The 23,226-nt window shown below is 36.6% G+C and overlaps 1 protein-coding gene across 7 annotated transcripts in view; it reads left to right on the forward strand.

Annotated features, from left to right (window-relative positions):
- The window catches only part of LOC129566684 (dual specificity calcium/calmodulin-dependent 3',5'-cyclic nucleotide phosphodiesterase 1A-like), a 40,239-nt gene extending 19,410 nt beyond the window's left edge, over positions 1 to 20,829 (forward strand). For 4 of the 7 annotated variants that reach the window (XM_055442838.1, XM_055442839.1, XM_055442840.1 and 1 more), the window contains 6 exons: positions 3,917 to 4,090; positions 5,087 to 5,642; positions 6,314 to 6,433; positions 18,479 to 18,728; positions 18,935 to 20,006; positions 20,118 to 20,829. In XM_055442838.1, the coding sequence (XP_055298813.1) occupies positions 3,917 to 4,090; positions 5,087 to 5,642; positions 6,314 to 6,433; positions 18,479 to 18,728; positions 18,935 to 20,006; positions 20,118 to 20,197 (2,252 nt within the window). In that variant the 3' untranslated portion in view covers positions 20,198 to 20,829. Of the gene's footprint in view, positions 1 to 3,916; positions 4,091 to 5,086; positions 5,643 to 6,313; positions 6,434 to 8,685; positions 9,100 to 15,197; positions 15,375 to 18,478; positions 18,729 to 18,934; positions 20,007 to 20,117 lie in introns of all 7 variants that reach the window. The other 3 variants (XM_055442833.1, XM_055442834.1, XM_055442835.1) reach the window with 3 other exon arrangements.
- Positions 20,830 to 23,226: the final 2,397 nt, after the last annotated feature.

Here is a 23,226-nt window from a genome sequence, read left to right on the forward strand (position 1 = left end):
AACATGGTCATGTTGACGTTTTATTGTTTTTACCATGTAAAATTCACGATGGAAATAGGCATAACAACATTGATATTGAAATGTTGTATTTGCGTTTTTTTTTCCTCATTCTATCTCGTTGCACAAAACAAATACACGAATGATGAACGAACGCAAATAATGAATAAAAGGGAAAAACATACGAATGACAAGCGCTCCGACGACGCAGGATGAAAATTAAAAGCAGCTATCAACATGATTTTGAACATGGAAAACAATAATGTCAATCAATTCATCGGGTGGCGGTGAATGAAGTTGATTTTCCGGATAAAATTGCAAATAACAACAAAAAACACATACAGAAATACATATAAAAAACTGTATGAATGCAAAATTGTCATGAATCGCATGAAAATAGATGCACATAAATGGATATATGCAGTCGTAACTCCTTTGACAATGATTATAGCTTATAACGATGCATTTCCAACATATTTTATAATGAGAGCTTCTGTACAGAAGAAAAACCAACCCTTTTCAACATGACAAGAAAAAAAAAACACAGATTAAAAAAATGCGTTTTATAACATAAATGAAAAAAAAAACGAATGAAAAAATTCACCAAATTACAACTCATCAGCTATGTAAATACTCCGTGGAAATTGTTTTTTTTTTTTTTAATTTTAAACCTGAATCTGCCGAAATGAAACGAATGGGTGGAATAAGTTCAGGCCAAAGAGATAAAATCAACATTAACTTTGATTGGAATACGTGACAGAGCATGAGTGTGGCATGCACAAATAAATGGCATTGGTAAAATACTGCGCGTCCGCATAATGGGAGCTAGACGGAAAGATGAGAAGAGAAAAAAGCAGCACGCATTGCGCTCAAACACAAAGAATCATTGAATATTTCTATATGAACACGTTTCGGGTGGAAACACATTAGGCGGCTTTTAAATTAACGACCATATAAAATTCGTTAAGTGCTTGTGCAGTTCCGTATTATGTCAAATGATTGTTGTGACTCAAAAGTTTTTAAGCCAATTTTATTTGTTTAATACTTATGTCGATGCGATAATCACAAATGATGATTCAATTCGCTCGGATTATCGCTTCAAAATATAATTGAAACAATAATTGCTCGCTCATTAATTTTAATGCATAGTTTACTCGCGATTTTTCATTTTTCTCCATTTTCCCACGAACACACACACACACACACACACACATTTAATGCTTTTATCGACGAGGCATGTCCTTCGTTATTAAGCTTAAGTGTGAAAATGTGATCGGAAGTCTATATTATATATCATATCCATTTCCAAAAGCCATATGAACTTATTTGCCCCTCCGTATATTGTTTGCATTTTAAGATAAATGGAAAAAGTTTGTCGTTCCACAAAGTAAAACTGTTTGGAAAATTTTCGTTGATGTGCAAGCAAATATTGACTTTCTTGTGTGTGTGTGTGTTTTTTTTGCTCCATATTTTGCTGAGAGAGTGTGAGACATTGTATAGCGCCAATTTGGCTTCGAAATTCATCAATGATGATGCAATCAGAACAAATGCTGTTAAATTGAATAATTTCAGTTGTGTGCAATAAAACGAACCGAGATGACCAACGACCATTCAAGGAATTTATGCGACGTTGTCCTTTTGTGCAGTACGACGACAAAAATAAAATCAATGGCAATTTGTTCCGAAAACCCAGTTTGTTATGCTGATTTGAATGCCCTTGTGGCTTATAATAATCAAGGCACAGATCAACATTTTCTTTCATTTTGCAACACATTGTGTCCACTTTGTGTGCAGCATACGGCCGACATACACAGTAGAACAATAGTTCCGAACTTGTCCGAACAGTTGACTCATGGCATTACATTCTCGCCCATTTTTTTTCTGCTGTCGAAATTGTACCCGGTGCCATTGTGGCCAATTTGAAAGGCATTTATCAAACCGTTTTGCGCTATTCGTATATCACGTCATACTATTTCCGACTGCAAAATGAACGTAGACAGTTTTCAAAAGCAGCACGATTATATAAATATTTATTATTCATATGGTGAAATGTACACATAAAGTCAGCTTCGACTGTAAAACAAACGGTGCATTTTTTGTTCGTTCTCTGCACTCAAATGGTTTTTTTCTTCCATTGAAATAGTTTTTCTCCGTTTTTGTAATGAACATTTTCTTTGCATTATTTCGACCATATACCATGTGTTGGTTCATAGGATTCCTGGAAAAACAACAACGTCGAATTGTGTCGGTGAAGTTTTGTTTTTGCCATCACTCTAGTGTTCTTTTTTCTCGTACGAATGTGCTCATTTCTCTTTATTAATTCGACAAAGATGCCGAGACCTCCTTTCACGAGGAAATTCACTCAATTATAAGGCATTCTAAATGGGAGCATACGCACCAATTCGCATTTCATCTATGGCATTCGTCGGTTGAATGAATGGGGGATAAAAATCCTTCGCAATTTTTTTTTTCAATGCTCAAGAGTGTATCACTAAATGTAGTGGAAAATAAGACTGAATAAGCTCTTCATATGAGTTATGTGAGTTTTTGCGGCTCTTATGGCTGCCTTGCGTTCACTCGCTAGTATATTATTGTACTCAAAAGTCTGTCTTAAATGTAGATATGCACTCCAGCCATAAATTAAGTTCAGATATAGGTAGAGAGTAGAAAAAAAAGGTAATTGTCTACTAGCTAACATACGTCAAACTGAAATACTCTCCTCTTTTTTCCGCTGTGAAATACTTGATCGGTTCGATGTCGCGTGTTTTGTGCCTCGCTTGTGCTGAAACTGTATGTTTCGGAATCCGAGGCGGCTGCAACAACAACCAATCCATATTTCATTCAGAGCACCAGTTTGGATAACCCTCTTTAGCAAAAATATTTTCAACAAACCCTCCGAAATTGTAACAAAGAACGACGACGCAGAAAAGAAACAGACGAAGAAACAATGGCCACATGATTCCTTCACGATACACTATAAGTCTTGAGCCACATACACACACACACCAATGGATGGTATGCGATGAATAAAAGTTTCGAAAACAAAGCAGCTCGATATATTGGGTGCTTACAATTGAAAAGGAGATGAAATAAATGTTCACTTAAATTAGGCTTATGTAAAATATGGAATCGAACGTTTCCCGCGGTTTATTGTTGCTGCCATAAATTTGATCCACGAACACATCCACTTACACTAACACACACACACACATACACGTGCTGCATTCAGTCAACGGTGAACGAAACAGATGGAAACAAAAAAAAACTGGAAAGCTGCACACATTTTCTTTTCCCGCCGAAAAATAGATACGGCGAAAACTTCTGCAACTGCTGTGTTCGTTACGCTCCATTTCCATCGTATTGCGTAGTCATCGTAATAATTCATGATGCGCACTGGTAAAAAGTAATTTGTTGCTCAGCATAAAGAATTGTTGCCTTAACTCTTAAATAGTTATGTATAGTGATTTTCTACTTTAAAATTAACTTTTTAAGAAACGGGCACAACTGTGTGTGTCTTGCAAGAAATCGAGTTTTATACTTTTCGCTTGTAGTGCTGCTCACTCCATGAGAGTCTTTTGCTTTGCAACAAAAAAAAAAACCATCGAAACCTACCTTGCAACTTTTCATATAGTGAAAAACTTCCCTACTAGCGTACATGGAATGCTCTCCTTGAAGTAGATTTACTTATAAGTAATTACTTTTTTGATCAACCAAATAATTAGCTCATACAAATAGAGTATACTTACTTGAAGTAGTTTGACTATCGATCCCTCTTGAAGATAGTTAACTTCCACTTGAAACCATCTAGCTAAACATAAATTTTATTAATTCGTTGAAAGTTTCCCCCGTAAAAATAAATGACTATCATTCTAGAAGAAATGAATAATGACGATAAATTTTGTTCATGTCCAAAATCTAGTTGCCAGTTCACCGGACAGCAAATCAAAGACAGAGAATCTCACAGGTGCAACAAGCAGTGAACACGAATTAAAAAGCCCATTCGATGAGAAGAGTGGCAACAGTGAACAAAGTCAAATATCATCTCCAGCGCCACAGCAACCATCATCGCCCACAATAAACGGATTGATATCAAGTGAGTATTTGGAAATGTATGGTTTTTTTTTCTGTCGTTCAATAGCTCCAGTGTTCCGTCGAACAATTCCATTTCCTTTCTGAAATCCAATTTCATATCATTCGTATGAAATTTTATCGTTCAATGAATTCCCATTTGCATTTTTTATCGCTGGAATTATCTTGGTTTTATGAAAATAAATATTATTCAATTCGGTGATTTCATTTTGATCAAGTATATCAGAATATGTAATGTTCGGTGCTGCAACGGTGAAAAGCCCCATGCAGAGTTTGCTAATAAATATAAATATCTGCATGTGCACATAGTGACTGTACGGATTGTTGTGACACGAGCAAAAATGATTGCACTCACGTACAGACATTACAGCTGAATGAATAGAGTTCTAAACTTCTACGTGTCGCTTGGTCGATATGAACGGCTGTGAATATTCGTTGGACTTCTTTCGATGCGTAGTTAAATTTAGAACTTGAAAAAGGTTGTACGAAAAAACGGGACAAGTGTTGTTTTAATCACGGCTTAAAAAACCCCGAATTTTTTTTTTTTTGATGTACCGTTTTTGTGTACCAACTTTTTCAAGAACCGTATTTCAGAAAGACGTAATAGAGTCCAACAAATATTCTCAGGCGTTCATATCTGTGACCATGAGTGGCATTAAAGTATCCGATAAAAATTTTCAAGCGGATATTAATATTCGTTAGCATACTCTGGCTTCATGTTCCCATATCCACCGCATATTGTGGTTAATAATAAAAATGACAAATATTAACCTCATCCACGAAATTAACTCAAATAACCGATTGCGATTCCGGTACATGGATGCGTAAATATGTACAAGTATATAACACCAATAGATTGGAATTGGTTCAAATTGAAATTAATAATTAATTTGAAATTGTTCAATTTCTCTCGCACTTGCTCTCCATTTGTGTTAAACTGCAGTGTATTCTAATTAAATTGAAATGTGTGCTCGTATTTGTCTTTTATTTGTTGTTGCAGTTCGAAGGTCTTCGACGAAGAAAAGTGATTATTTTACAAAGCGGTATTCGCAACCACAATTAGATACGGGTCTAGAATTTAGCTATCCAACAACAACGCCAGCAGCAGCAGCAACAATTCCAACAGCAGCAGCACCTCATCTACAATCACAAATTGCAAATTCCTTACAACAGATTCCATTGGACGTCAAGTGTGGCTTGGATAAAGCGGCATCGGCGGCCGGAAACAAGCATAAACCGTACTTGAATCGACGAAATCAACTCTATCGCTTTAGCTGTGACAATTGCCCAGACGATTACCACTCAAGCAGTGGCGATACAACGGTAGCGTTTGGTGATAAATGTAAATTTGCCGCTGCCAAAGGAGAAACATTCGCCTGGACTAAAATGCAAAGCGATTCGGTGTCATCGTCGTCGTCTGTGCTGGCACAAAATCGTTGCCTTACTGAACATGATGGTAGTGAACAAGCAGCTGTAGCTACGAATCCAGTTGACTTAACTACCGATAATTTACCAGCCGTCGATACACCTGATGCCTTATCACAGGCATCAGCGAGGTAAGACAATCGGCAACAGCAACGGAATGACTGAACGACTACCGACAACGACGTCGATTACGATTGCGACTACGACGGACGACCATAAGAATAGCACAAAAATAGAAATGAAGCAAACGAATTCCGAGAAAAATGTTATGCCATTCGATGTGGTAGTGTGGTGGCAGCGCCCCATTTTTTTTTCAAATAAAACCATGACATATGCTAAGAGGCTTTTTAAAAATTCTCTTGAGAAAAATGTGATTTATTTATTCTTAAGTGCATAAAGGGTCGTAATTTTGCAATGTATGTGTGTGTATATTGGTCGTTGCCACCGTAGTCGTCGTCGTCATCGTGGTCGTCGTCGTCGATTTTTCCCATTGTCGGAGATTCTTTTGCTTGCCAACGTTCTTCACTTGGCTCATTTATCAGCCCACCATTGTGTAAGCAATGACATATCAAGAGATAGATAGAGCACATTTACCCTCTGCCATATCATATCTACATTTTCTTGTGCTGTTCTTTTTCTCTCTGTATGCAGTAAAGAGAATTTTTGATGCTAGCACAAAAGAATTTTTCAATATTTTTCTTCCAATTTCTTTTTTCTTCTCGTTTCGGTCTCGTTCCTATTTACGGCTGTTTATCAATTTATCACACACTCATACACACACACACACACACACACCAATCAGGCTGCGTTGCATACTCAAGCTTTTACAGCGTTGCTCTGGCGATGTATCGGCGGAAATTCTGCAGAAGAATCTTCATTATGCGGCCCGTGTACTTGAAGCACTCTACATAGACGAAACAAAGTAAGTAAAAATCACATCGTCTGTCTGTCTACCGTTACGGCTTCTATTTATCTACGCGATAAATATATAACATATACAATATATACATGATTTGACTCTTTGTTTCACTCGTTATTTTCATAATAATTTTTCGGATCGTGTTGATCTCTCTCTCTCTCTCTCTCTCTCTCTCTCTCTCTCTCTCTCTCTCTCTTTTGCCCCCTTCCTCACTTATTAACATTTCTTCTCTCTCTTGACTCGTTTTATCTTGTCTCTTCGGCGCTTTGTTTCACTTCCAATATATATAAATTTGTTCTTATTCACAGCTTCAAATATTTAAACAGGCAGAGCATAGAATTTTAAATAAGATACTTTTACTTTTATACTTAAGAAGGCCGAAAACGGAAAAAGAGATATAGACACGTTATATTCATTAAATGCTAAAAGTTTCCATATATGTTGATGTTGCCCATCTTGTGTGTATATTTTGTGAAACACTCTCTCTCTCTCTCTCTCTCTCTTACTCACCCACCCACTCTCCCTCAGTGTCTCTCTTTCTATCTCCTCTGTCTTCACTGTGTGTTTAGCTGGTGCTGAGTTCTGTGTTTGCTACTCACTCTCTTCTTCTTCTCTTTCACTTGCTATCAAGCTTGGGCGCTTGGATTTATGTACTGTCAACATTTGGCGCGCGTTCTCAAGTGTTTCGACATTTTCCAGTTTTGCACCACTGATTGCTTTTCTAATTCCCTTCACACTTCTCCTCACTTTTTTTTGGTGTTGTTGTTGTTGTTGCTGTTCCTTCTTCCCATCGTGTGTCGTCTTCTGTTCTTACTTCGTCTGCATCATCTTTATCTTCTCTCGTTTCAATTAGAAGTGTTCAAATTATGTAGAATCGTTTTTCCCTCCATCGGAATTTCGAATTCACTTGAAGTCAACTTGAAGTCGTTTCGGCAGCCCCAGTCCCAGTCGACATTCTGTTTCCTTTATTGTGTATACGCTGTAAAGTCGTTCGTATTTTGTGTGAAATTTTACAGACAGTCTTCACGAAAATCATCTGACAGCTGACTCTAGTCTCTTGTTCACTCTAATAACCTAATAACAAAATAAACGAGAGACTTTGCGCCGCGTGAAATTGTAAGTGTGAAGACGGCTTTCGACTTCTTATAGGTGTGGGTGTATAATGTATATACTACGTGTTTGACTCTGGTTTCTTGCAAAAATCCACTTTTCGCAAACGAAAATGAGAAAACTCCGTGTGAAAATGAAAGTTTTTCCCTCAGTTTCAAAATGCCCATTTAACACGCACTCTCTCTCTCACTCTCACTCTCTCTCTCTCTCTCTCTCTCTCTCTCGACATAAACCTCCACTCTATCTTTCTTCTTTCAATCTCGTACATTATCTCAATCGCTTTACAGAACTTGCACATTTATTATCTCTCGACAATTGTTCGCATTAACTGACTGAGAGTACTATTTCGCTATTGTTTCCTCACAATATTTATATCGTTTGAAACTACTTTAAGTGGATCCTTCCCCTGGAATTGTGTACAGAACTATAAATCCGATGCGAACAAAGTAGAAAATAAACGAAAAAAAACCACATACACGCGCGCGCTTGCAAACTTGTTTCCCTTTAGTTATATGGTGGTGTATAAGTTTTAGTTACTTTTGTACAGGTCATACAATTGAATGAAAATCTAATTTTGGAAATTTACAAGAAAAAAATAAAATAGAATCCATTGTTATGACGGCAAAAGTAAATATACCTATTCTTAAGGAGGGAAAATGCACTCACATCTTCTATAAATAAACTTTAAGTGGAATGGCATTATGATGAAGACGATCAAGATGATGAAAATGAAAAATCTCTTACGCTCGGGTTTTCTCAAAGAATACAATTTATAAGCTCTTAACAATGAGATAACCTTATATAACCCATTTTCAATGGCAATCGTTGGGCGGACGCTTGTTATGACTTCAAAGTTTTGTGAACCGAAAATTATTAATATTTTTTGCACTGTGTTTGTGTGCCGTGCCGTTCATGCACTGGTGAATGTATTCTCGATGGGCATTGCGAGTGGGTTTGCATCAGCAACACTTTTCCAATTGCTACCGAGCAGGGGTCAAGGCTGAATGCAAACACAAGCAAAAAAGAAAGCCGCCGGTCTCAAATTGAAATCAGATAAACAAATTTCATATTTTTTGGTTTTGATTTTTGTTTTAGCTTTCGAAAATATGCATTAACCAATTTTCTTTTCGTCGAATTTCATTCAGATCAGTGAAAAATCAAAAGAAAATCAGCGACGAAAGTACGGCGCCTGATTTTGAATCGAATATTGAAATTGAAAACCGTGGTGAGTGTGCAAATGACGACGATCACGACGATGTTGATGAAAATGCAAGTGTAAAGAGTGGCAATGCTGACATGGATGTAGACATTAAAACCGACGATGTGCCTGAACAAAGCGTTAGTCCAAATAATCACGAACATAGTTTAGATGAAAACGATCACGAAACCGCCAATGCACACAATGACTTAACATCAAATGATGATACCATCACCGCCATCACCACCACCACCGCTACCGAATATGAAAGCCAAACATCCATTTCGATCAATTCATTTGGTGGCTCTGTATTTTTAGGAGAACAATGGCATCGACGTCTTCGTGCACCAGTTTGGGCCAGGTGTTCTATTAAACTACATTTTTCTCCCACACCCACACACCGACACACACACTCTCTCTCTCTCTCTTTCTATATTTTCTGAGTCTCAGTCTCTCTGCATTTCCATTCACACGCAGAATCAATATTTTTTTTTTGCAGAAATAATACAACAACAAAAATATACCGAACACATTAATTCGATTGATTCACATTGGATTTTCATAGATTTTGGCATTTTGTTTTTTGTTGCTAGCTTTTCGTTTTGTCTGATAAAAGCAAAAACAAATGGCACTTGGTTTTTGAGCAAACAATATGTTTTTTTTTCGTGTATTTTTTTCTGTTGGTTCGCATAACACATTTTGAATCCCGTTCACATGAAACGTTCGTCTCTAGTGCTTAGTACTTTTCCAATTAGTTGGATTTGCACATCAACAAATATCAGCAACATTGTGCCAAATGGAAAACACTCCACTATTGAAGCGATATATTAAACAATTCCGGCAGTCAATAGAGATGGGAGGAACAGAAAACAAAGAAATTCAATTGAAAATGGCACATCGATCCATTTGTAGAAGTCTAGAGCAAGCAAATAGTGTAGAAAATCGGTTGATTTAAAAGCAAATAAGCAAAATGCACACAGCGAAGCACGTATTCATTCAATGCACACATATATTCATTCATCCACCATATATACCATATTTTCCAGCTCTGGAAACCAGAAAATTTATTCATAACTACTATATACCGTCGCTTCACTCCCTTAATAGGTACCGTAAGCTTGATTGTATTGTTTTTTGTTCTCAGGCATTTATTTCATTTTTTTTTCTTCATTCCGGCTGGCCGACACATAGGCATATTTCATGAGATCAGAGCTAGTTCGGAATACACGTTTCTCTCTTGCTCAATCTCCTTCGTGGAAATATCGAGTCTCCGGCAAATGATAGCTCGGAACGAAAACATGTTTACCCATACTGACCATCCCATGAATATTTCAAATTTATATATATGTATTTCCTTCGATTGCGATGGCTGATTGTCCTTTCAATTTGATCGATGTATTTACATACATTTCGGCAAGCACCCGAGAAATATTCCGATTTCATTGCAACGCATAAAATGAAATGATGGGGTCCAAGACTGATTGTTCCTTTTATGCTTGTTTTCCGTGCTGACGTTAAATCAAAAGTAAATATTGCGCCATGTTTGATTGTTCCAATGTTGACTTTGCATTCAAATCAACAACGAGCGAGACGGGGAAAAAATGGAGAAAAATCGCTTCGAGTGATGGATTCCTGCTTTTATTCCGTAACTTTAAATGCTAAGAATAAATGCAAACATCAATTGTGATTGAAAAACATGCGCATGCACGATGATTCAGTGCCATATTTCATACAGTTTTCTGCCTCATCTGTCAAATGATTTAATCCAAGTTTTATACTTAATTCAAACCGTCATTTTTTTCTCCTTTTCTTGGTTGGTTCCTCTCTCTCTCTATCTCCATATGTCGCGCTCTGGTTCTCTTTCTCTATCGCTCCGTTGAAAAATATGGTTAAACTAACATTTGCATTGTGCGGCGCAGAAGGGGTAAAAAAAAGTTGACGTGGGTTTTATGCTCTTTACAAAATATATCCGCCGGAATTTCCGTCGAGAATATAAATGGAGAGATGAAAATGGATCCATTTCGAAATCAAACTATTTCCGCAACGAACGTGACATGAAACGCTAGGCAAACAGAATAAATTTAACTAGTCGTCGATCCAATTAATTTCTAATGCATGAGGCAAACTAGTTTGGATTTTCGTAAAACGCCATCCACTACGCTACCACTTCCCGCACAACAACCACTTTCTTGATGTGCATAGATTGTATATTTTTCGCTTGATTTAATATTCAGTGAACGACAAAGTGAATACAACAATGCGTGCTGTCGCAACAACGAATTTCCGAGAAAAGGGAATTCGTCCAGTTTTTCAAGCGCACATATTTCGTCCACCCTCCCTCCAAAGAAAAAGGGAGATCGAGAAAAAAAACATGTGGATGGACGAACGAACATAATTCCATGTTATTTCGTTTGCATTAAGGCCAAACATGTATAATTCGATTACCATGTTGATGTCATTTTATTTACCCAGCGCGTAAAAGTGCCATCGTTCAGCAGCCGAAAATTGTTTAACAACATCAAGCCGAGAATTGAATAATATGACAGAAGTAATACGAAAATGTTAAAATAAAAAGGAAACTATTGCTTTTTTATTGATTCGTAAATGTCAATTTGATTTCCGTTCGGGCAATCAATTTCACATTAGTGAAAGACGAGAAACGAAAACGAAAAAAAAAACACCAAACGCAAAAAGAAATGAAAAAAAAACTGAGTCATCGTTTAGTTTAGGATTCGAATTTAATACCAACTCTAAAACTTAACAATCAAGAAACAAACCCACTCGTGTTTCGACGATACACGTGCAGAACGCTCTCAAAATGAAAACCCAGTTGTGACATTCATTTTCAATTTGGTTTTATTACACATTGTTTTTTCTTCTTCTTCGGAACACCACAATCCATCATTCAATCGCCCAGACTAACTGTGACTTGAAACCAACTCTAGCTGTGGATTTTCTTCACTCTTTCTATTTTCTTCTCTCTCCGTTGCTCCCCCTCTATCTCGCAGATGATGAGAACCGTGTGCTTAAAAGATAGAATGTCGATAATGCGATGATACACACAGCCATTGCGACCAACAACAACAAAAGAAACAAAGTAGAAGAAGATATATTCACTTCGATAAGCTAAAGATTTTGCGGTTGAGGTTTGAATTGGAAATACGCATAAATATCCTTTGCACACAAACCCAGAGTCGCTTTCGCACTCATTTATTTCAGATTCAGCTTAAATGGAGGGTATAGAACTTTATCTCTTCGTCGCATTAAATCGCAATAAATCCAGACACCGACCGCCACATTGCGACGCTCATATTCATTTTGAATTCTAGTTCGGTACCCAAAAACTTCATGAACTCCACCATCATTATCAAATAAAAAGCTACACTGAATTATTTAAAAAGAGAAGAAGAAGCAGCAGCAGCAACACTTTTTGACGTTAAAAAAGTTTTCACTTTGAAAGCACACGAACACACTCACACACACGCTCACAAGTGCCAAGTGAAATGAGCGAGAAAAAAAATTGATCCGAGCATATTTCGAAGAAACGGAACAGCAACGGTTTGGTGCTACAAAATCGACACAGTGAGAGAGAGAGAGGGAGAGGAAGCGAGAACAAGGGTGAAAGAGAGGAAAACAAAAAATAAATCCAATAAGCTGCTAAGAAATAGAACAAATCAAATGTTCGCCTTGCTTTTGTGCAAACACAAAGTATGTAATACATAGTGGTGTAAACACAAAAACTGAAAGCAAGCATTGAAAATATCCCCATCGCCACTACCACCACCATCATCACCACACACTGTGCACATCGTACACAAATTGACACACAGACCAATGCATGGCCGAACGTGTGAGCAAGCAAAAACTGAGAACGATAGAGAGAAATAAATTACGTGCTCGCTTTGAATAAATAGAATCTTTGCTCCGGAAAATGCAAACAAACGAGCTTTTAATTTTCCGAATGTATGCACAGCGATCGTCCAAAGTGTTTTTCCACAGCCATGCTCTCAATACTGTGCCGTAGCTCTTCGTCAGTCTTTGTTGAGTGATTCGAACAGGAGGAAAACCGATGGGCATGGAAACGTCGTCACATTTCAGTGGTTGGTTTTTATCCACCGTGCGAATTAAGGTTGCATAGTTAGAGTGGGTCAGTGTTGTCCTTTTTGACCAACTTCAAGCATTTTCACAGTGTCATGGGTATTATTGCAGTTGCTGGCTCTTCACCAAAAGCGATGGACGAACGAAAACACGTTATGATATTTTAACATGTAAACACAAGCTGTTCCAGCTTGAGATTTGGCCATAATTTGATTTTATGATTCCGGTTATTTGACGTGTACCATTTAAAATGAAATTATCGCCATCAATTCCCATGAAAATAGCAGCAGCCAAATGTTGGAATAACAAGCTCAAGAACTAACGAAGAAGAAAAGAACGACAACGCTCTTATCTTAATCGCTCTATCAAAGTCGGAAAATCTGGTGTGCCTTTTGTTATTGGCCGGTTGACGGTGGAACGTGTGTATTTAGTTAGGTGGAAGTAGGATTGATGTCAAAGGACGACGTCCTTAGAGACGACGCTAAAAATGGAACGAAACGATAAATGCACGATCTACACTTCAGCCACCAAATTGAGAGTATGAGAAAAGATGTGAGCGTGAGCCTGTTTGCAGAAATGTTACGACCGTTACAAATAATTATTTCTTATTTATGATACTTAAGGCCGAATTATCTATGCCGAATGCCACTATCATTTTTTTGTTGCTTTATGTATAGTATGTTGATGCGACCGCATACCACATCCACTAGCTAGGGGGTAGACACGAAATAACACTAGAAGAAAACTAGCAAAAATTGAGCATACTAGAAGTTACTAGAAGAATATTTGTGAAAAAATTGAATGATGCCTCTTCCATAAGAATAGCATTGCCAGTGGATTTTATATGGACAAATTCTTTCATTTAAAATATACTGCCAATGCTTTGCTTATGGAGTTCAAATGTTTTGTTTACAAAAAGTACCGTTAATCCTTCCATAAGAAATCCATTGGCAATGTTATACTTATGGAAGAAGCAATGGTACGATACTAGAAATACTAGCAGAATATTTGCGTTTCTGCTTGTATACTAGAAAAACTAGAAGAAACTAAACGCATATTTGAACCGATTTGAACAAACTAGCTATACTAGAAATTGGTGTCTAACCCCTAGTCCACTCTCTAACCCCTAGTCCACACAGTACGTCGTCTGTTTAGCTGTTTCGGTGATTTATCTACGTCGCTTTACATATTGCCCCTTCAAAACCATAATAAAATAAAACCATAACAGTTTTTATCAATGAAGAGAGTCAATCAAGATTATATTGTTCAATTTACTGTTCTTCGTATTAGTTATTTTCTTCTTCTTGTCGCTCATATTCATCTCCTTCTTTTTTGTCGGTTGTTATCGTTGCTTCGTCTGTGCTTTGTTTTCTCAGCATCTTAACTTCGATGAAATACATGAATTTCGTTTGATATGCTTTTGCGATCCATTTGCGCGCGCGCGTCCGTCGTGCACACAGACAACACCACCACCACCACCACCACCACCACCATCACCATTCATAGACATACACATGCAAGCCAAATCAATTGGCGATATGGTTTTTATCTAGCAATACATTTTGATGTTATGCATCATTTGCGCCATTCTTATGGTTATTTTCGGTTTATATTCCATTTCGATTTTCCGTTTTTATCTTCGCAGTTCGCCTGGCACATCATCATTTGCATTAGTCGTAATGCCATAGTATAAAATCCACAACGCGTCGCAATCATATTATTAGTCTGTTTCATTCACATTTGCTCTTTTATCTGCAAAAACTACTGCGACATTTATAGCGAAATAATCAGTTCAATGCGTTACATTAGTTAGATAGATATATATATTTTATCACGAGCAAAAGAAGAAAACCACTCTGATCTTTTATCCATTAATATATATTTTCCGAGAGAATGAAATGCCATTCACCTTAATTATTTATTGGTCGTCCTGATAGAGGAGCAGAAAACGTGTTTGATAGAGGAGCAGAAAACGAGCACACTCACTCACTCACTGACACACAGAAAGCATTGAAAGCAGTTTCTCGATGACCTTCTATCACTTTATCTGTAGCGTTTCAACTAGGACTGTATTTTTTCACACACTCTCTCTCTCTCTCTTTTTCTGTCTTGCTTTTGTTTCGATTTCTCTTTTAAGTCACCAGATTTTCCTCTTGTTTTTCGTTTTCAATTCGAACCAAATAACACAAAAGGCTATCTTATTTTGCCGTTTCGGTTTGGATTTTTTTTGAAAAGATTAACAAAATAAAACAAAACAAATAAATTAGACACAACAAAAAACAACCATTTGCTAAATCAAACCAAAAACAAATCTCTCTCTCTCTCTCTCTCTCTCTCTCTACATTGTTCTTTTTGACACAGACAACAAGAAAACAAAATAGCTAATGAGAAAAAGCACTCTACCGCCGATAATAGCGCATCAACCAAAGACAACGATTTGAAAGTGCAGAGGTATTGCGTCGATCATAGTTCTTCTTCCTCTTCTACCACTACTAGCACTACTACTTCTAGCCGACTTACTTCTAAACAATCTGAAATGTGAATATTCCACACCGTATATAAACACTAAACAACATGTTTTTTTTCTCTTTTCCTCACACTGTCTTGAACCGGTTGTGTTTTTTTTTTACATCTATTTGGATTGTATATTGAATGTGTTTTTCTTCCTTCCGTTTTATAATTTCCGTGTGTTTTTCTTAGGAGTTGTTTTAAATTTTTTTTTGTATTCGACTCACCTCTAATTGGATGAGTCGATGTTTAGCTTCCCTTTAGATTGTGAATATATTTAGATTTTATAACAACAACGAAATCGTTGAAAAGTATTAAGACGTCAATGGCAATGTTAATAATATTTTGTTCCTGATTTGATTCAAGCATGTTTCAGTGTAAAAGTTTCTATTTTGAAATACTTTTTTCAATTCACAACTTCTTCCGAACCCCGGAACTCTTTCGCTCGCCTCCCATTGTGAAAACTCAGAATGGTGATAACGTGTATGTGTACGTATTTGTGCTTTACAAGCAAAATATCAAATATCTCGTTATCAAACCATTTTGATTCAATGGAAAATATGTAAAGAAACGACAATAGACGGTAGAGAACTTGTAAGTTTAAGAAATTGGAGTTTCCTGTATGAAAATTGTATTCAATCTTTTTTACTTCCATTTTCTTTCCGAAGAAAAAGCTTAGCTAGTTTCTCTATAGTTCCGATCGACATGTAACCGTTTTTTTAAATATAGTTTAGCCGTATATTTTCTTGAACATTTCTCTCTGTATGTTATTTTAATAGAATATATACTATCTCTTTGTATCTTTTGATGTGTGCTCTACCTTCATCTTCACCTCCACCTCCTCCTCAAATTCTATACCATAATTTAGATACGTATCTCAATCTTCAATCATACACATTCTATGCTTCATGAACATTGAATAAAAAATACACACTTTGTGTGTTCTCCGCCTGATGTTCCAATCATAATAATAGCGTTTAATTGTAATCTGTGACATTTATCCACCTCAAGGATAGTTAATCATAATAAACAGTAACATACGTAGGTCACTCCGATAAGCAATCACAATGGCACAAAAACAAGAATACATTTATTGAAATACTGTCAATCGAATAATGCTGGCCATTGTGTCTGTGTACAGTGTTAATAGAGAATGTAGCGTAAAATGTATATAAATCCTGAATCGTATAAATGGTCGAAATCGGTAGATGCGATTTGTTTTTCTTTCAATTCGAATCAAGAATGTACGACAATATTTTGATTCCAACTGAGTTGAGAGCATATCGTTCATTGCATTCCATGTACGTTAGAATCATGTTCAAGAAGATTAAGTACTTAACAAGTGTGTTTATGTTTTTGGTAGATTTGTAAATCATAGCCGCCGTTTGTGATTGTGAACCACCACAAAAGTCGAAATAATTTCAGCAACTGTGACTGTGCTGTTCAGTTTTGGAAATGAGAAAATGTATCTTGAAGAAACCGATTTGTACATGATTTTCATCGCATGCTTCAAGCATTAATTTTCCTCAGAAACATGACGCTGAGCGAGTGTTTGTACCAGATAAAATCTACATTCACCGAAAAACAGTATAAATTCAAATGATTCCGTGTCACCGGAATCGTGATAAAATGTATAGAAAAATACGTCGGAAGGCATTGCTGTGCAAATTGTTTATAATAGCTGTAGATCAATTTTGTCGAAGAGTAACAACAAATACAACTAAAGCGTAAATTGATGAATTTACATGGATCGAAAGAAGAAATACCATCATAATATTTCTGCCATCACGTATGCGTTGTTTAACAAAGTTTCTTGTATATTTAGTTTACTTAACTCAATTATTGTAACGTAATGTAATGTAGTGTGCTGTGAGAGCCTCTCCAAAACAAAACAGAAAAAAAATCATGATCGAGAAAACAACGTTGTAGTTAAACACAATCCCATATATACATGTATAGAGGTTAGCATGGTATTTAAACCTCTATCTAAGATTGATTGAGATTTTCTTTTTCCACTTCATCTGTTTGCTGTATTTTTTGTATCCCCATCTAAGTAAAGAAAAAGTCGTGTTTTTGTTCTATCTCTCTACTCTATCTGTCCACCCTCTCTATCTCTCTCTCTCTCTCTCTCTCTCTCTCTTTCTCTCTCAATAGCATCATTAGTCAATGTTTTCACTGTATATCATCTTTTCTTGTTGCATCCCTTTTCCAAACAAACCAAATAATAAACGTAAGACGACAAAAAATAAGTATCATTCCGTCACTCACACACAAAACAGTTTCCAGTCACTGACGATGATGATACACACACACACACACCGTATTTATGTATATTTTTCTTAATTGTTTGCCTGAACTAGCGTTGCAAAATAATAACAACAACAAAATAACCCCGTATTACAATCATCCTTATGACAAGTTCGCGTAAGAATTATCCAATTTCTTTTCATTTGTTGTTGTTGCTGTTGCTGTTGCTGTTATTTCGTTGTTAGAGTATGAAATGAACAAAATAAAACATCCATCTCATTGGAGACTTATATTTGTACTGTAACTTTTAACTTGTTAGTGTGTGTGCGTGAAACGATGTTGGTATAATAATAATAATAGTCATTTTGTTTTATTTTTCTTTGAATATGGTCGTTTTTGTATTTTCCCTCCCTCCAAACCATTCCATTTTTATAGCTACGGCTTTTATGTTGTCTTGTCGTTTCCTTAACTTGTTGCTGCGGATGGTGTGTGTTATCATTTTGTTGTTCATAGCATTTCAATTTCTCACATTCCTAGACTCAACATCTAGTTTTGGTTTTTAGTTTTTCTTTGTTTCCTTCTATTCCATTGCCCCATATTCTGTCGAAACAAATCCACAAAAACAGTTGTAAATAATGATCCGAACAAATGTTACCGTTTACGACATATAATGCGTGAAGCTAATCAAATATTTCTTTTTTATACCTCGCTCCATTCATATATCACAATGTGAATGTGTGTGTGTGCGTTTTTGCCAATGTTGCGAAATAAAACGCACGTTTTGCCGGAACAATGCGATTTCGTCATGCTGTGTTAACGTCATTCCCTCGTTTGTTTTGCCGCAACTCTGCGTCTCGTCTCGCCCCGCCACACTGTTCGACAAATAGACGTCTTGCCGACGAAGATGATGAGCTATCAGAAGTGCAACCGGATGCCGTACCACCCGAGGTTCGGGAATGGTTGGCATCCACATTCACACGACAACTAGTCACAACACGAAAGCGCACCGAGGAAAAGCCCAAATTTCGTACGGTCGCACATGCAATACGTGCTGGTATATTTGTTGATCGAATCTATCGACGGGTGTCCAGCACAGCGATGTTACAGTTCCCAACTGAAGTGGTGAAAGTTTTGAAGGTGGGTATTACCTGTATTTCCACATTTATAATGTGAAAATAAATGAAACGATAGTGACATAATTGTATTTTTCTGCGGGAAAACCATAATCAATCATAATTTAGTGACAAAATTTGATAAATTACCCGTTTGACTTTTTTTTCTTTCCTCATTCCCTTTCTCTCTCTCTCTCTCTCTCTCTCTCTCTCTCTCTCTCTCTCTCTTAGACATTAGACGATTGGTCATTCGATCAATTCGCCTTGGCAACGGCGACAAATGGCCAACCAATCAAATATTTAGGCTACGATCTATTGAATCGCTATGGAATTATACACAAATTCAAAGTGTCGCCGACGGTGTTAGAGCAATTTTTAGTGAAAATTGAAGAGGGCTATTGTCGCTATCAAAATCCCTATCACAATAATTTGCATGCGGCCGATGTGGCCCAAACGATACATTACATGCTGTGCCAAACGGGTGTGATGCACTATTTGACCGATTTGGAGATATTTGCCATATTGATAGCCGCACTGATTCATGACTACGAACACACTGGCACAACAAATAGCTTTCACATAAACACCGGCTCCGACATGGCAATGCTGTACAATGATCGTGCTGTGCTGGAAAATCATCATGCCAGCGCCGCATTCCGTATGCTCAAAGAGGATGAATACAATATTTTCAGTAACTTATCGCGTGAAGAATACAAAGAGATTCGTAATTTGGTCATCGATATGGTCATTTCGACCGATATGTCATTTCACAATCAACAATTGAAAAATATGAAATCGCTCATTGCGATTGCCTCGTCCGATACGCACTACAATAAAACCAATGTTGACTTGAAATTCAAAGCTCTGTCATTTATATTGCATTGTTGTGATATTTCGCATCCGGCGAAAAAGTGGGAGATCCACCATCGATGGACAATGCTGTTAATTGAAGAGTTCTTTCGACAAGGCGATTTGGAGCGTGAACTTGGGCTGGACATTAGTCCGTTGTGCGATCGCAACAGTACCGTTATACCGAAATCACAAATCGTTTTCATTGAAGTTATCGTTGAACCAAGTTTGGCGGTTTGTGCTGATTTGCTTGAGCTCATTTTAACGCCAATCGCATCGCAATCGGGAAGCAAAACGGACAACACCATTGCCGAAGAATCGCAAAAATCTAGCAGCCCGGCAACATCAACTGATACCCAAAATCCATCGCAACCGCAAAGAATTTTCATCAAAAAACCCTGGATTGCCTGCATGAAAGAGAATAAACGCATCTGGAAGGAACAAGAAGCAGCAGGTAAATAAAAAGAATTTTGTTTGGTTTTTCTGTTTTGCTTCCAGTTTTCAGCATTTCTTGTTTTTGTTTGCAATTTCACAAAATTTTAATTGCTTGTTATTACGAGCGCAGAGCCATCAAGTCAGCCTTCACTATCGACTGAGGAACAGAACGATCCAGATGCCAATTTAGAAAGGCCTTCATCATCTTAGATTTCAACTTAAAACAACAACAACAACTTTATTCAACTTTTATATGTTATTTTTACATCTATTCTAGGAATTACTGAAAATTTGTTGAAAAAAAAAGAACCGAAAACTTTTCACAAATTAAAAGGGAAAATAAAACTTGTTTGTGCTTTCAATTTACACACTGTCACTTAAGCTTAGGGAAAGCAGAAATAGAAATCCCACAATCAACGCAACTATGCATCCATTGAACGTTTTTGTTTTGGAATAGTAAATTTGCGAATTGAAGCACATATTCACTCAAACACACACAAAACAACACATATTTTAAATAACAAAATACTCTCCCTTACCTATCTCTCTTTTTGAAACGGAAGTAACGGCATAACATATGTTCCATTTTTTTTTATTCAGACGGCAATTGATTTTGCAAAGAAGAAGATTGAAAAAGAAGTGGACAATTTACACATCCTTGCATATTGTATATCCTAAGAACTTAATTTTTAATTGAAAAATTGCCCTTAGATTTCATATCATTCCAAAAAAAAAACAAAATCTCTTGAATAAGTATCTAAAACACATTCGAACCAGCGAATTTATTATAAAAATATCCATATGTTCTATTTTCAAAATAAAATCACAGTGTTAAGAAGAGATTGCAAGCGTTCTTTTTGTTTTCGTTTTATTTACTGTTTTTTTGTCTCTTTCTCTCTCAGTTTTTTTTTTTGACACATTATAATTTCAACCATTTTGGTGGAGCAATACAAAAGTTTCACTCATATTTCCAATGGGACATTTATTTATTAACTTTTTTAACATATTTTCCGGTTTGGAAATTAGATCGAAACGGAAAAAAATAGTGACCAAATATAATTGAGCTTATCCTCTCTAAATAAGTGCAGAACATATAGGAGCATTTTGGAGAAACAAATCTATCGACTATGAAACGAGTTGGCCCAATTTTGACATAGTTTTCCCTCTTTCAGTTTTGTTCCATATTTTCACCATGCACTCGGTTTGCGTACATCATTTTACAAATGCCACTTTTGACATGTAGAGATTTGAACGTATTTAAAAGTATAAACAGTTGTTGGGAATGGAATTGAATCAAGAGGGAAAAAGTTAGAGAAATGTCGGAAAAGCTTTTAATTAGCTAATGTATTGCATTTTGTCGGAATTGCATAAGTAAATAGGAATAATTTTTGGAGCACCAGGTGCAGTAGCAGTGACCACTGACCACTGACCACATGGGATTTGATTCTGAATTGGAATATACAAATTTTCCTGATTCATTGGAACTTTTTACATTTTGAATGGCATTTTATTTGATTTAACATTAATGTCCAATGCTTCGTTCGTGGCATTTTCATAGAAACAAACAGAAATGAACAAAAAATGTTGTTCCTCAAACTCCTTATGAAGCAGTTCCACTTCATATACTATATAAAGTGCTAACCTTCTCCCATCCAATTTCAAAGTGAAAAAGAATTGTTGTTTATTTTACAATCGATTTTATTCAAACATAAATAACCTAATCAAGGTATCATTAATTTTCATTTGAAAGTTCAAGCTCAAATAAATGAAAGCGTAAAAGAGAATGAGAAAAGGAAAATATCAGTATTCTATTTTCTTGATACAACCACTCGGAGCATCGTGTCTCACATTTCTCTCGTTGGTTCGAATGAATGGCGAAAGCACAGAGACTGACGACGACCAGATGGAAGCGTAGCATAACATAACTCATTAAATAACGACGGCCAAAAAATGTTGAGCGATTCGGTTGGAAACTGGCTCAAAATTCAAATTCTGCGGTTGGCTCTATGGATATTTTCATCCGGGTAAAAGTTGCCATAACTAGGTTGTGTTTGTTGAACGTAGACCATCACGCGTAAAGAGAAAAGTTTTCGGTTTTTCGAGTGTGCTCATAGTTGCCATGTTGAAGAGGTGTGCATTTCGGTTTGGCAAAATAGAGCGCTTTTTCGTTGGCTGAGTTAATGTTTTGAACAGTTGAACTGACAGCAGCAAAGCCACGAATTATTGTGTGAACGATATGACATTATTACACAGCCAATTACACACAGATATACCGACCCACAGACGCATATGCTGATCTCATTGAAATCGTTTCCCACAGCAATCCGAAAATTCGACGAATCCTACCAAACAACAAGAAAAGACATTAAATTAATGAGAGCTGATTTAAAAAATGCGATAACTTTTGCCAGCAGTTTTCAGGCGCAACTTTCTCTCTACCTGCCATCATTCAAAGTTACACACAGAGTCAATGTGTGGTGAAAACAAAAACAGGTGCAAAAGAAAGTAAATATTTCGGTATTTTTCGAGTAGAGACGAAAAAAAACCACCCACAATTGGAAATGAGAGTGTGAATATGCGCTTTAACAGAAGGACCACTGGAAAATAATTAATTTGTTTCCGTATGTTTCGTTTGCAATGTCAGAAGCGCTCTTCATTTTTGAAACTACAAACAATTTTCTGATTCAATTTTCACGAACTCATTTTGAACACGATTGCAGCGCACATGACACACGACATATAAATAACGAATTCATATTCAGCACCAATGGAATTTTTAACGGAATGCGCTGACTAAAAAAAGAACTACAGTCATTTTTCTCTCCCAACCTTATGAAATATTTTAGGATTTCGAAACGGAGGGTTGGTTTTTGTCTTTCGCAAAATGTGCGCGCGTTCGTAAATTCCTTTCTCTGGAAAATAAACTTTCTGACAAACATCTCTGCTCGACAGAGGACGAATATTACAGAAAAATCTGCACCGATGTTATGCATGTCATTCAATTTTGTGAAAGTCATTGAAAATTCGAATTTAAATGAATTTTTCACATTCAAGTTTTAAGTATTTTCACTTAAGACGCAGTTTTCCCAACAACAGTCGGTGTGCATAACGACACAGAGTACGAACGGAATTGAATTCGAGAATCTCGAATCGAGATATTGCAAATAATTTCTTTGTAGAATCAAACATATGCATGTCGCTGACATTATGCACACGGAATATAAATGGTAGCGATTACA

This window comes from Sitodiplosis mosellana, unplaced genomic scaffold (assembly GCF_009176505.1).
Source record: "Sitodiplosis mosellana isolate CC-2019 unplaced genomic scaffold, AAFC_SMos_1.0 Smas_scaffold_4, whole genome shotgun sequence".
Classification (NCBI taxonomy): domain Eukaryota; kingdom Metazoa; phylum Arthropoda; class Insecta; order Diptera; family Cecidomyiidae; genus Sitodiplosis; species Sitodiplosis mosellana.